Below are 15,248 nucleotides of genomic sequence, written 5' to 3'. Positions count from 1 at the left end.
TTATGTGATGACGTAAAGTAAAAAGCACAAGAAGACACACACTCAGACACACACACTGGCCTAAGACCAAAGCAGCTGCTGCAGCATTCTGCTCATGTTGCCTGGGTCGCTGAGATAACAGAGCTGCTGCAAGTGATGGACTCTGTCTGTTACTTTACCGCTAGCAGATAAGGTGAACCCCGATCACAGTAGCAGATTTTGCCCTTGGTCTGGTGTCCAATGGCAAGTCCAGTTAGCTGCATATGAATATGGTCAGGAGGAATTCAGCAGCACTGTCAAGAAGAAATAAAAAACAAGAAAAGCCTTGGATTGTTAATCCTCATTGGTCCCGTATCACTTGAGAAATGTATCATTCAGTCATAATCCACCCAGAATGGCTTTTGCACTTTTTGATAATCTATCAGACAAAGACTACCCCACCTTATACCATTATATACTTTCCACGAAAGCCCTAAATTAAGTCAAGCTCAACTTGGGTTTGTATTTTTTTTAACACAGAATGAGACTATAGATTTTGTCTCCAGTAACTCATTTAAACTGCATTAGGGGGGGGGGGTATTTTAATGGCCAGTGTAAGCAGAGAGAATGATTTAGAACAAAAGGCAGCATTAGAAAGGAGAAAGAACTGAAGCAATGAAAGGCTGGTGATGTGGTGGTAAAACAAACAAGTAATGCCTTAATGAAGAGAAAAGCACTGCTGCAGTCATGTTAGGAGTGTGCTGCTAGGAGAATCATAATGGCGAGGTTTGTTTTTTATTTGCATATTATGTGTCAACCTGTACCACATTTTAGTTCAGTTAATTTTACCAATCCTGTTTAGTTCACAATGTGAAAAAACTTAAAACTGTTATTGTTTTAACATCATGTCATTTGAATTTAACCTGTAGAGTGAATAATTTATATTTTGGGTCCAAAAAACCAGGCAAAGTTTTTGGCTCTACTGCTAGTTCAATGTCTTTAGTTTCATTCTCTTGCTTTACGTTGTTTTATTCTATGGTCCAGGTGAATACTCTATACTACATTCTATAATACTATATTCTGATTGGCTGCTGGGTGTGGATTAAAAACTGATTTTCTACGGTGATAATGCGTACCTAAAAAGGAAGCTCATGTAGCTTAAATGTTCAATACCAAAAACATGCTTCATTGGTCCCTAGGTGTAAATGTGAGTGCATGGGTGTGTGATTTGTGGTCCTGCGCCAGACTGGCAACCTGTCCAGGATCTCCCCTGCATTCGCCCACGAGTGGCGGGGTAAGGCTCTGGCAGCCCTCTGACCCCAGACACAAAACAGGTTTAGAAGATGAATGAATGGATGGATGGAGGGATGAGAACCACTGCGCTGGCTTCTTTAAAACAAACTTTCGATTCATCATCCGGAAAAAAGAAGCGGTAAAAGGTGAACTTTCTTTCTGAAGTCATGCTTTATTTAACCCATCGTGACGATCAGCAAATATACATCGCTTTCTTTTGCCACCGCAGTAAGCCTAAACATGAAAATCCTGACTGAACCATACTGAAAAACCCTGAAACAAGAAGGAATGACTAACAGAACACCACAGACCTACATATTGAGGATTTCATCAACTGATAGCTGTTATAATTGAAAACTGAAAGGAACTGAGCAGAACACTGGGTAACAACTGACATATCCTATAGAGCAGGGGTCGGGAACCTTTTTGGCCAAGAGAGCCATAAATGCCACATATTTTGAAATGTAATTTCGAAAGAGCCATACAATAATGTAGTGTCCCTTCCCCACACTGAGGCACGGAGACTTAACCTCTTTTAAAGTTCTTTATTCCGATTACTGCAGACCACAACAAACGCCCTTCAATTAATTCAGCAACTCCTGAATCTCTCCCGCCGAGACGAGAGCGCTTCTCCCAACTTTATATTCCCCTGCTACCGCTGCAGCCCTCCCATTTCCCTTATTCGGCCCATAGCTGAACCCCATTGGTCCAAACTCCCTAACAACAGGCTGAGCGACAGAACTGAGAGCCAATCAGATCTCTGCTTGACGCGTTCAATGAACTCCAGAACTTTTAACGCGGCCCAACAGCCATCCAACTCAGTCCGCGACAATTTGTTTAAAACTAAATATACAAATGAATGTGTGCATTTGATTTAATTTCAACATTTTTAAAGTACAATAAGTCTGTGGATTCTTTTTAATAACATTGTTATTCTGTTGCTAATAAATGATGAGTATTTCTCGTGGTATTTTTGCTGATGGTCTAGTCTGGTTGATACGTGCTGAGTTTCTGCTTCATGCAGGCGTTGAGACTTTAAACGTGATCGTAGGTCTGAATGTTCTGTAGATGTGAGACAGACTGCTCACATGCAGACGGGGAGCCAAACACACACTCACACGCCGCAGTGGGTGACAGGCAGCGGGTTTTACGTTTTTATAATCCCTGCGCGATTCACCTGCTGTCCCCACAACCCCTCACCCCCACCCTCTGCTTTCTCCCTCACACATCCCGTCCCCGCATCTGCGCGCTCTTTCTCAGAGACGGGAGCGCGCAGTTTTAGGCACGTCAATTCAAAGGTTTCCAGCTGGTACAAACTCTGTGAAATAATAGATAATAGTAACTGATAGCGCTGGCGTAGATTTCTCTCTCTAAGCACTGCTACTACTGCGCGCCTCTGGCATCGCATCGCGCCCGAGAAGGACTGGTCTAATGAAAAAAAAAACTATAATTAAAGATTTGTCTGCGAGCCACATGTGACCATCAAAAGAGCCATATATGGCTCGCGAGCCATAGGTTCCCGACCCCTGCTATAGAGGCACTAATCCTCAGAGGATAGGATTTGTAAAGGTGAAAGTTCAGCTAAGATTTGGTAGATATTTATGTCTTGATGAAATCAGCTTTGAGCCACAATGTTCATAGAAGGAAGTTTATTTTACCACAGTTCCTAGGGACATTTTCAAATAGAAAAGAGTCTATAAACTTAGGCGAAGTCTAAGCTTAACTCTGTCTGTTATCTCCTAAATTGAGTTTCCTGAACGATCAGCCCAAATTCACTTTTTCCTGTTTACAGAACTGTTTACACATTTCACAAACAAACCCAAAACCTATTTCCCATGTCAGATATCTGGAGTATTTTTTCTATTGAAAGTTTTATATCAGCAGCTCCTTTGACCCTCAGTCTACATGTCACCAGGATGTTCAGTTCATAGATGTACCGCTCGTGTTGTTTGACTGCCTCCTTTCCATACTATGAGCTCAGACTTGCTAATGTAGGAAAGAACAGGCTGCATCTAAATGATGTGATTATCAGTGACAATGCCAGCTGCAATCAGGACCAAAACACACACAGAGAAATCTGTAGAGGTGCTTTATGGCTCCATTAAGGGGCAGTGCAAGGGAGATATTCTTACATTTGGCTTTTATCTCTCGGTGGCAATACAGGAAGAGAAACTCTGTAGTAATAGTGGTGGGATTGAGAGGCAAACCTTAGAAAGATGACTATGAAGTAATCATTGCATGGAAAAAAATTCTTAACACAGGGGAGAGAACTTGAGTGGCGGTATACAGAAACTATTTATGTGCAGGTTTGAAAGTGGGAATGTATTTTTGAAATTACAAACACTTCCCTTCTGTTTCTGCCCGTTTGGCTTAAATGATAACTGCAGCAAAAACAGGTTTAGACTTTACAATGACATGTGATTATGATTTGTCAGTGTGATACAGGGGAGGTTGTGTCCCTTGTTACTTTTTTTTTTTTTTTTTAAACAGTAAGGGAGGAGGCAGAAGATGCCATTACGTGAAGCAGGGGGCCTGGTTACGATTGGAGCTGGTAAATGTTAGCAGTAAATTTGCCGTATTTGTTTTTTTCTCTCTCTCTCCTTTGTTTTATCCTCTACCGATGTTGCAGTCTGACATTTGCTGAAAGGTCAAGCGTGTCTCTCCAGCTTAGCATAGACTAAATGCTTGTCAGTCTGTAGTGAATCTTTTTTGGACAGCAGGGGAGTCTGACGTCAGGGTGGTAGCCTGCAAACACTTTTGTTACCTAAACCTTAATATTTATAAGGCTTAAAAGACTAACTTCCATGAAAATCATGTTTTTGGTGTTTTTAACATGTTCTTGTAGCATTTTTCTCATGATGTAAGGCATTTATAAATAAATTTAGGCTTAAAACTGCATTTCTGAGTATTTCCTAATTCAAATCATTGTGAATCAGTTGCAAATTAAAAAATGCAGTTGAAAAAAGCATGTAAATGAGAAAATAGAAGCTACAACGACAAGCCACAAGCTCCCTACTCCACTCCATTCTGATGTATCCACTTGTAGACGACTAGATCCATTTTGTTGCACCAGTAATGTTAGGTTGGGGTTGTGATGAGCTGTAAACTTGCAGGAGAGGGTGTAAACAAAGAGATGATGGGAAATGTATGTAGGCTCACTTAGCGCCAATGCCCTCCACCACCACCACAACACAGAGGCAAATTTCTAAAGAACTAGTGCCACTCTGCAGAAACTATGTCTAAGAAAATGACACAGTACTTATTTTTTTTCAGGTATTTTTTATTTTGTGCATCCAAACACTGTTAAATGCTGATAGATGCTGATAGATGCGTCAGACGTTCATACATTTCTTTTTTGCATAATCAACTTTTTAGATGGACAGTGGTGCAGTGGTTAGCGCTCACAGCAAGAAGCCCCCTGGTTCAAGTCCTAGCTGGGGGACCTGAAACAAAACACCAATGAGGGACCTTTCTGTGTGGAGTTTGCATGTTCTCCCCATGCATGCGTGGGTTTCCTCCGGGGACTCCGGCTTCCTAGGCTTCATAGGTTAATTGGTTACTCTAAATTGTCCATATGTGTGGATGTGAGTGTGTGTGATTGTGGCCCTGTGAGACTGCAGAACTGTCCAGGGTGTCCCCTGCCTCCGCTCGCAAATGGCCAAGATATGCTGCGGCAGCCCCGTAACCTCGAAAGGGAACAAACGGATTAGAAGATGAATGAATGAACTTTTAGATTGTTTTGATTTTAGGAAAGGTGCTAATTGAAGACTCATGAAACTCGAATTGACAGAAACTGAAATCATTTCATTAATAAACTTAAAGTAAAAGTTGTGTTTTGTTTTTGTTTTTTTTTGCATATTTTGGCCGGGGCTGCGACTTATACTCAGGTGCGACTTATATGCGATATATTCTTTGTTTTTTAAATAAATAGGAACAACTGACAACAGCGCAGAAGAAAAATCATCGCTGAGTCTTACGTCAGATTGACCAGTTGGCATGTTCTTTAGATTCCTCCTATAGGTTATTCAAGCTAAATAAGTGTCAATGTGTTCCGGTAGAGAACAAAATTTAAAACAAAACAGCTTCAATCATTACAACATTAGAGTTCAAACACAAACTCTAATTTATCATTATTTTAAATGAAACATGGTCATAAATTAATAGGCTTTTTGAGCAATATATGCTGTTTTTCTTAGTTTAAATCTCCTTCTTAACCCTTATATTGTGTTAATAAAGTATCTCCCTTTTGTCCCTTCTTTGTAGCGCGCACTTCAGCTGAACAACCATGATTACTCATGTTGCACAGAAAACCAAGCCAGTTTGCATCATGTGGAGACTGCTTGTAGTCAGGTAGCATTAGGAATAACGTGGGATCAGATTTCTAGGGTATTTCTTTGGCCAAACTTGATACAAATATCTCTTCTGTGATTTGAGACTCTTCAGTAATTTCTCACTTTTTAAGATACTTTTACAACAGAAAGCAATACTGGGTTGATATTTTTTGATTTTTTTTGCCGGTTGCGCTCTGAAAATTCAGACTAGTGAAGTCTTTGTTACAGTTTAAACTTTGACAGTTGATTTAGTGGAAATGATGAGTTGTTCTTTTTAATTTCAGGAAGTCGGCTGAATTTTTATCCCTTTTGTTTTATTGAGGGAAATCAGAGTTCTGAAGAGATAAAGATAGATTACTCACTACAAAAATGGTACAACGTCCTTTCAAACAATCACAACAGACGGGAGCAGGTTTGAGCAATGCGATTTCTGTGTGACTGTTGAGCACAGCCAAATTAGTTCCACCTCAGCACACAACCCTTATGGGGGGGCGGCAGGCTTCAGACCGATATTATCCAGGGAAACGTTCACTTTCTGCTCAACTAATTTTCTGGACAGCAGGGCAGCTTTGTGGCTCAGCTGTGATGATGCACACATTGGACTGTGGATCTGCTGCAAACTGTTGCACATGGCCCAGAGCTATTCCTGCGGAGGTTGGTGGTTGAATGCGATACCACAAGAAAAGGGGGTCATTGTTTTGATTTTAAATCGCATTTATTTCAGTTCCTTCACGCTGAAATTCTCTTTATCTCCACTGTTGTGTACTTTGGCCCTAAAGTGCAAACCACACTAATGAATGACTCAACATAAAAATAAAATAAAATAAAGATCATGACAACAATTAAAAAGCTAAACAAAAGGTAAATAACAATATTACATGTTATAAATCAAAATAAAATTCTAGAAACCATCACACAATTCCAAAACATTAAAATGAAATAAAAAAGAAATATTTCACATAAAGTAATTTCCAGAAATCAAAATGGAATGTTAAAAAATGAAACACAATAAGAAACTGCAAAAGGTAGGTACTGTGTGACATCAATGATTGGATGATGACGTTTGATTTATGACGCTCAGTTTTTCTAGATGTGTTTTCAGTGTCTGCATACTATTAAACGTTTGATAATTAGCCTGGTCGGGCCATATTTATAACATCCCTTGTGGGCCGCCCTTTTTTCCCCGGGGTTCCCCCCTCCTGGGCGGGGGCGGCGGGCCCCTGCCTTGCTCCTACCTGGACCAACCGTGGGCCGGGTGGGTGGCTGCCTGGAGTGCGGAGCGGGTCTCCCTTGGGGGGTCCTGGCTCGTACCTGGGGTCGGGGCGGGGGGATGCCCGGAACTCCTGGGTGGTGGTGGGGTGCTTGTCTGGGGCTGTGGGCGTTCCTCTCCGGTGGGGCCCTGCGTTGGGCTCTTCCGGCGCGGCGGGGGGCTGCTTTCCTGGCTGGGCTGGGGCGGCGCTCTCTTTCCCTCTGCGCCTCCCTGCTCTCTGGCTCTGGGGGCCTCGCGGCGGTCCTGCTGGCCCTGGCCTGGGTGGCGGTCTTGGTCGCCCGGGGGGCGGTTGTTCCCTGCCTGTTCCCGTGTGGCGTTGGGGGAATTCCGGCTGCCGCTGCTGCTGCGGCGGGGGTATGGGTGTGGGGGTGGCTGGGCGCTCCTCCTCCTTCTTTTCACATTCCACCATCCATTTTAGAAGAACATAAACACTCACCTGAGCACAGGTGTTAGCTCACCTTTGCACTAATAGTTTGCATGATTGAATGAATGAAAGATTTCACACTAGTTGGTTTAAAGGCATAGGTATGCGTTCGTGAACACTATCTGTTTTGTGTGCATGTTGACATGTGGACATTTTTGCGGCTAGCAGGTGTGTTGATAATATTTGAGTGTGTGTGAACAGGCCCCGCCCTTTTTGTACTACATTTGAACCGTACCGTAACGATAAACAACCAGTAAACCTGTCTGCTCTATGCTGCTTCATGGTCTTATCCCCCTTCCCCTCCTATTATCACCCCCTACCCCCCCTCTCTCTACCGTCCCTCTCTCTTCTTCCCCTCTTTCCTTTTCCGTCCGGTCCAACACCAAAGATTTTCAAACATGATTGAAATTAATAAAGAAAAAAAAAAAATAATAATAATTTGTAGAAAGAAAAATGAAATTTTAATAACCAAAACACAGTTATGTATTATTTTTCATGAAGTGATACTGGATATGCTCTGTACTATTCAGAAAACCTTTTTTATAATGCAGATATTGCAATCGTATTTGAAAAAACTCAAATGTCAAAAATCATTGACATCATCAAAAAAAAAAAAAAAAAAAAAAAAACGTTTGATAATTAGTACAGACCAAATCCAGTATCACTTCATGCCAAATAACTTTCAGTAGAAATGATGAACAAATAGCAACCTGAAACAGTGATGTCTCATAGTTACAACGATTTCCAGCTTCCTATTGTGTTTCATTTTTTAGCTTTTCATTTTGATTAATGGAAATTATTATTGTATTCCGAATTTTTTTGGTTTTTTTGTTTTTTTACCGAAACCTCAAAGGGTAGGCATTATGAAACATCGTTGATTGGATGATTATGTTTTCCATCTTTCAACTGAAAGTTATTTGACGTGAAGTGATGCTGAACATCATCATTCAATAGGTGATGCTTTTTAGTATGTTTATTGTGTTTTGTTTTTAACATTTCCTTTTGATTTCTAGAAACGTTTCAGTTTTAAATCCTTCTAATTTTTTTATTAGCGTGTTTTGGTTTCTGAAATCTTGTTTGATTGCTAAGACATTATTTTTTTTATTTTTTTTTATTATTTGTAGTTGATCTTTGGTATGTTTTTTGCATTGACTGATTTTGTGATTCACATCACATTCAACACTTATGCTGGCTCTTTTTCTGTGCATATTAGTGCCTTTCCAATTTTCTGCCGACAATCATAGATATCTAGCTGAAGGCATAACAACTTTAAAGTCTCTGATTTGCATTCTTCTGCGTCTAGCAGTGATTTTTCTCCTCATAACCTTTAAGAAGAGCTGTAGGCAGCAGGCGACGGAAAATACCTGCGCAGCTTCTCTGGACACCCGGTCTGACCGATACTGAATCTATGTCTCATATCGTGCACGCAAGCTGTTACCTGGAGGACTGTCAATTATAATATGGATGTGCAACATAGGCGTGCTGACTTTAGTTTAACACAGATTGCTAACAGTGACGGCTTCAAAAGGCTCATTCTACTTATTCAAGCACATTCTAACTAGCTGTAACTGATCCTCATCCCCGTCTTAGATTGTGTGAGTTTTGTTTTTGTGACTTACATCTGTTACTACATATCATCTCTATTTCATCCTATTGCAGAAACTGTGGTAGGCCTTAAAGGAATAATTTAGTAATGAATGTGAACGAATGCCGCCGTAATAGGATAACCCTGTAAACTGTTGAGATATGATGAAATGTTTTCTTAAGTCATGCAATGTAGAAAGTAAGTTAGTGGCATGCAAAAAATCAGTTTCCCTAAAGAGACGTGTTGTCTTTTTGCCTCTGCTTCAAGCGGAGTGTAGCAGGATGCATACTGATGGCATGAAATTCATGTTGCTTTTAACACATATTTATGCTACTGATCTTGCCAGGGCTTCCTACGAGAGTCAACCCTGTGAAAGCGTATTTTTGTCCCTAAAGAAATGCAGCTGTCACAGCTTTCTCTATTAAGGTTTAGTAAGGACAGACTGTTTACCTCTTAGTGGCTCTCCATTGGCATTTGCTGCAGCAAACTTGTGTTTTCTTATCAGCTGCATTCCCTACTATAGTAGTACAATAACCTTGGTGTGCAGTCGTTTGATCTGCACACTCTGTCCTTGATTTCTCTCCACACAAAACCACAAACTTTTGTGTGTGTGTGTGTGTGTGTATGTGTGTGCATGCATGTGTGTGTGTGTGGGATTGGACACAAGGATTAAGAGTGGATTATATGAGTTGAGATGAATGGACATACATGGTTTGATTGGCTTTTGGTCAGTAGAAGATGAAAGCAGCCCACATTTAAAGGTGATTTCTTTTTTTAAGAGATTTGGAGCCTCTACTTTCAACCAAAGGTGGCTGTTAGGAGAGGATGTTTTTTCTGTGTACTTTGGAAATCTGCTTTCATTTGGGGGAAAAATGGATTTCCTTTCCAGTGAATGCGTCCACCGTTATCTCCAGTCCCCTCAGGAGGAGCCTTTACTATAGTCAACTAACAGCAGTGAAATATCCATGTAGCTCCCGCAGCCAAATCCCCCTTAGGCAAAAGCAAAGCATTACACATTCCGTCTGTCCATCTCCGTCCAACAGCAGGAACCACAAATGTGTTTTTTTGTCATTTTGAAATTCACAAATCTGCCCTGTCAAGCCTCAAGCTTCACAGTCGTCATGCCTCGATGCATCTGAAGTCCTCTGTCTATCGTCTCACATGTATGTCTTTGACATGTTCCAGTCTCAACTCAAGCTTTTCAGTGATCCTGAGCCAGCTCCATATCTCTGTGCCATGCCTACAATCCTGTTTGCTAGCACCCCCTCTCCCATCCCCAAAATCCGCTACAGCCTCTTTTGAGGACATTTGGTCCGACAAAGGTTCAGCCAGCTTCAGTTTCTCAGTAAACAGGAAGCACAAAAATCTTTACTGTGCTTTCAAACACTGTTTTATAGTAGGGCACGTTCTACAACTTGAGTTTCCTCCAAAGGAAAGAGGTTTTAGAGCAGTAGCAAATCTAGATTTCAAATAGGAGTAACTTTTAAAATAAATGTGTCACCTAGTATTGTAAATAGCTACGCTTCATACCATCACAAGGTAAAACTGAATATGACCATTGATAATATTGATTTTTAAACGGTCCTGGTTACTTTTTATCATCACATTAAATCCTTATTTTTACACGACTGAGACTCATCGTTTAGATGAGTTTGGACATTTGATTTTCTAGTTTAATGTAAAAATAAATAAAATATAAAAATGTCAATAAATATTCTTTACACAAAAATGCTGACCTTAATGTTTGTTTCATACTGGAAATACTGATCCACTTCTGAATCTGAAAGAGGGATCAGAGGTGTCGGAGGTGCATCGATCTCGGATTTCAGACTTTGCAGTCATTGACGGACCTCACAGTGATACCGTGGAGTTCCTAATTACTCAGGATAGGAAGCCTTTGTTATCTCTTAGTTGTTTTTGTCCAAAGTTAGTCAATCCTTTGTTACCTTTTCCTTCGGTAGCTGGGCCATTTCTGGCTGTTTAGAAGTCTGCAAACACTATTTAGTCCAGTTTGCAAGTTCCTCCACTGCAGAGAAAGTCTTCTGGTGTTCCATCTTTTCATTCCACTCATCTGCAAATTAGGTTTTGTTCTTTCCTTCCACACTCTGATGTGTCTCCTCTCTAAGAGCGAGGTCATTCCCTGCAGCTTTTTGCCATATCACAATGTCTCATCTTTCAAACCATAACTTTTTCTCTTTTGATTTGAAATTCAATTTCCTCCTTTTCTAAATTACATTGTAGTCAGCACTTCAGGTAGGTAGTACCTTGAATATGAAATTTTTGCAGAAGAAATTAGATGCTTTCAGACTTGTCTTTGCTCTACGCTCAGACAGAAGTCATTTTCCTTTAAAATTACACACTTCCCTCAGTCTGTTACTTAAATTGTTCCTCTCCAACCGTGATATGCTTCTTGAAAATGTCTCCTTTGACTGTTGGAGGTGGTTTTGTATTGTTTAGGCTCAGATATCCATTAAACTAGAGCTTGTGCAGTAGCAATAGAACATAAAATTGGTGTAAAAGAGCTTTAAAACTACCAGATCAAACATGTTTTGGTGTTTGGATGATATTGTTTAAATGCTCTCATTCAACAAAATAATTCCTTTTTCTTTTTTCTCTCTCTTTTTCTTGCAGATATCCATTTCCAAAAGTGTTTAGCACGTGTAGCAAAAAGGATCTTGCAGCCAGTCTGGAGAAAGGTGTGGGTATGTGTTTGTACAACATGCCGGAGGTTAAAGTGCTCTATGGAGGGCAGAAGTGTGGCAACGGGTACGTGGAAGAAGGAGAGGAATGCGACTGTGGGGAGCCGGAGGTAAAGTGAACAGAAGAAACCTTCACACTTATCTGCTCCAATGGAGTGAACCATATTTGACAAAACACAGAAGTAAATAAAATAGATTTTTTCTTTTAACCCGGTGCAAAAACAAAACCCTTGAAGGTTGTTTACCCCATTATTATTTTTAGGAAGAAAAAGAAAAAATAGTTTAGAAATAAATGAAGCAAACACATGTCCTAACAAAACTAAGGTTAGCGCCTTTTAAGAGTTTAACAAGCTTCACTGAAAGACTTTAAAAATTACAGAAGATGGTTTTTGCCACTTTTTCCGTGGATCAAAAGCTCTAAAGGGATTGTGTGCCGAAACAAATAAAAAGAATTGGGTTTTATAAGGCAGAGAGTTTCAAAAGAGAAATGTTTTTCTTTTATTCTTTTTACATTACACCTTGCCCCAGCAGGTTGCCACGGTAATGTCACATCTTTGTTGAAGCCTCATTAATCAAACCACTGTCCAACTGTGCAACAGAGCAAACACGCAATGGTGTAATTGGGTCAAATCTGAAACAAGCCATTGGACTCATTCCAGTGCACACATTCATGCACACGTCCTTTTCTCATCCGTGTGTAACAGACTACGTGACCTGAGAATCCACACACACACCACACTCAGATGAAGCTGAGAGACCTGCAGTATGCTACATTCACAATAACATGCTTTTGGCGCCTTCTTCTTTTAGCAGATGCTGTTCACATTGGACTGTCGCTACCGAATCCTAGCGCATTTACTCACAGTCATAAGTGGCTTTGCATGAAATGTCAAAGCGGTGCAAATCTTATGAATCTGGCTCCAGGCTTTTTCTTTCCCAATTCTTGTCCTACCGTATTTATGAAAGACTTGGTGTCATATCATTTGTACCAGGCACAAACCACAGGACACTACCCATCCATCACTACCAAATTCAAGTCCCTGATTTGTCAAAGTTCAACTGGTTCGACTTTCAATGCGCGTTCAATGCCCTTGCATTTTGTATGCAGTATTGTAGTATTAAAGTATGTTGTATTAGAGTCAACCCCAATTTCTTTTTGAAAAATAAAACAAGAAAATATTGTTTAAGGTTTTCCAGAACATTTTTTCATCAAAGTAACTCTTCAAAAACTTGAGTAATGAACTGAAAGGAGGAGAGGGGAAAAAATCTCTTAAAATTTGCCAAATTATAAAACTGCAAATCTCTGTAGACGGGGACATTCCTGCATTTAATTATCACAAGCTTTATTAAACCCAGGTTTAGATTTTCCCAATTCCCCTCACTGTCTTTTCTTGGCACAGAAAAGTTTGCAACAGTCTAATTTATATTTATAACTTATAGCTACAACCTTTGAAAAGATACAAAGTTTTTTTCCTTTTTTTTCTTAAATATATATCAGGCAGATTTAAAATAAAGCTGCAGACTAATTATTCGTATAGCATTTATTTGCAAATGTTGTTACATTTGGAGATCACGATGTCTGGCTTTTGGGTAAAAAAGGCTTCAAACATTGATTTAAGAATCAAATTTTAATAAGGAGATTTTCCTGAAGTTGATGTGATGTGATCAGTTTCTCTTGAGAGGAGTCAACACTCGGCTGCTTTTGATGAGCTGCTAAGACACACAATCTTCTACTACTTGTTTACATCACTCGTAAATTTGAGTGAATTTTTTATTAAAACCTCCATGTTGTGTTGGAGCGTCTGGGCATGCAGAGTTAGCGTAAAGCTTCTTTTTAATGGAGCTGGGTGGTATTTAAGCAGAGCCATTGTGTTTGAACAGCAACAAATCAACTGTATAATTTATATTTGCCTGCTCTGTTTGTGCTGTGTTCCCACTGTGACCTCCTTGGTTTGAGCACACAGCTTGTTTGATCTGCTTGCGCACTTAGAATTTGGGATGAAAGCAGCTTTTTCTGTCCTCTGCAAACAAAAGACTTGCGTCAGGACTGGGGCGTAAACGGTGACAGTCATACGGCAGGAATGAGTAACAATGCATAAGCAACAAACGACAATATTCATAGTTTTTGTCACACCACTGCATAAAGCTGATGAGTTATCTCCGGCAGTTAAACACCTCTTCCAAGATTCACAGACATAGTCTAATATATTATAAATGCACATGCAATTTATATTCATTTTAGTTAAGGAGAGTAAACAAGCTTAAGAAAAGTCATAATAGCCCATGTGTTATGATTATTGACTGTTTCAGTTTCAGTTTCTTTTTTTATTTCAAACACAAAAAAAATGAAAAATCAACACAGTGGTTTAAAAAGACATAAAACAATACAGTGCGCTTGAAGAGAAATCTTGTCTGTTGCACCCCTTTTCACAACACCTGATGATGCTCATATTTCTATTTACAGATATGAACAAAACAATCACGGTACAATTCTGCATGGCAACTGTGCAAAAGTGACATTTTTTGTTTTATGAATCATTTCTGGGCTCATAAAGTTCTATTAGTGACTTGTCGTAGGTTATTTTGAAACTTTTATATTTGAAACTTCTATTTGTAAACTTTTGCTTTGTTTTAAACCTTCATCCAATCCGTTCCATAAATCCACACCACAATTTAATAAACACATTTTCTTATTTGTAGTGCAAATTCGCTGCTTTTTGAAATTCAGTTGTTTTCTTAGATTGAAACTCCCGTCTCTGTCTTTGAACATTTGCTGTTCAAGTTTATTGGAAATAAGTTGTACCTGGCTTTATACATAATGAGAGCCGTCTTCAGTTTCACTAGATCCCCTAGTTTCAATCACTAGACTGTATAGTAGTACTGGACTGTGTGAGCGTGATGTCATCCCCAAAAAAAAACTGACTTCCGGCTCCATTGAAATTCCATTTTTTCACAATACGGACGTTGTCACGTTAGAATCAGAAATTGTCAGTATGCAGTGATTGGTCCGACTCGGTCTGAGTCAAAATTAACTGCTGTTTAAGAAGTGGAACTTCAGAAATGAACAGACTGCTTTAGGAAAACAAAACCAAAGAAATTGAGTTCAATGCAAAGAGCAAAGGGGAACTATATCCCCAGCACAGCTGGGAACGATGTCCACTACATCCTAGGATGGCAGTCTTGCCATAAAACAGCCTGCTATGGCTCTCAGTCCCTTTCAACCAAAGGAAAGTTTTCATTCTAGCCTTAAAAATCCAAATTTGCTTCAAAAAGGGAAGTAGAGAGCCCTGTTTTTATCGGAGAAGTGCTGAATAGCTGAAGGCTTCTTATTCTGTTTTTGGAAAGTACAAAAAATAAGAAATACCGGTACTGCCATCTTGGACCTAAAGCTCTTTTAGGGATGAAAAAAAAGACATGGTGAGTATTTTATGAGAAAAGAAGTATTTTAAAATATATTTCTTGGTATGAAAGTTGCCCAAACAAGTGAAGTTTTACCTAGAGTCCTGTGATATATGTTCCCTTTCAGTTACTACAACATCTTTGGAAGCAGGATTTTGAATCAGTTGAAAGCTCTTTAAAAAAATTCAATAGATCAATCTTCAAGTGAAAAATGCTGCGGGGTACGCAGATCTAGAAACTAGATTTATGTGGAGACTTTTATGATAGCTTTCTCACAGACGCACTAAAT

The 15,248-nt window shown here is 39.7% G+C and overlaps 1 protein-coding gene across 7 annotated transcripts in view; it reads left to right on the top strand.

The window, feature by feature from the left end:
- adam12b (ADAM metallopeptidase domain 12b) overlaps positions 1 to 15,248 on the top strand; it is an 83,166-nt gene that overhangs the window by 47,258 nt on the left and 20,660 nt on the right. For all 7 annotated transcript variants that reach the window (XM_078932470.1, XM_078932474.1, XM_078932472.1 and 4 more), the window contains one exon: positions 11,493 to 11,670. In XM_078932470.1, the coding sequence (XP_078788596.1) occupies positions 11,493 to 11,670 (178 nt within the window). The remainder of the gene's footprint in view (positions 1 to 11,492; positions 11,671 to 15,248) is intronic.

Source organism: Oryzias latipes, chromosome 15 (assembly GCF_053564925.1).
Source record: "Oryzias latipes strain Hd-rR chromosome 15, Olatipes_Hd-rR_3.1".
Taxonomy (NCBI): domain Eukaryota; kingdom Metazoa; phylum Chordata; class Actinopteri; order Beloniformes; family Adrianichthyidae; genus Oryzias; species Oryzias latipes.
The sequence above is the reverse complement of the archived record's forward strand: the minus strand, read 5'-3'. Positions and strand labels throughout refer to the sequence as shown.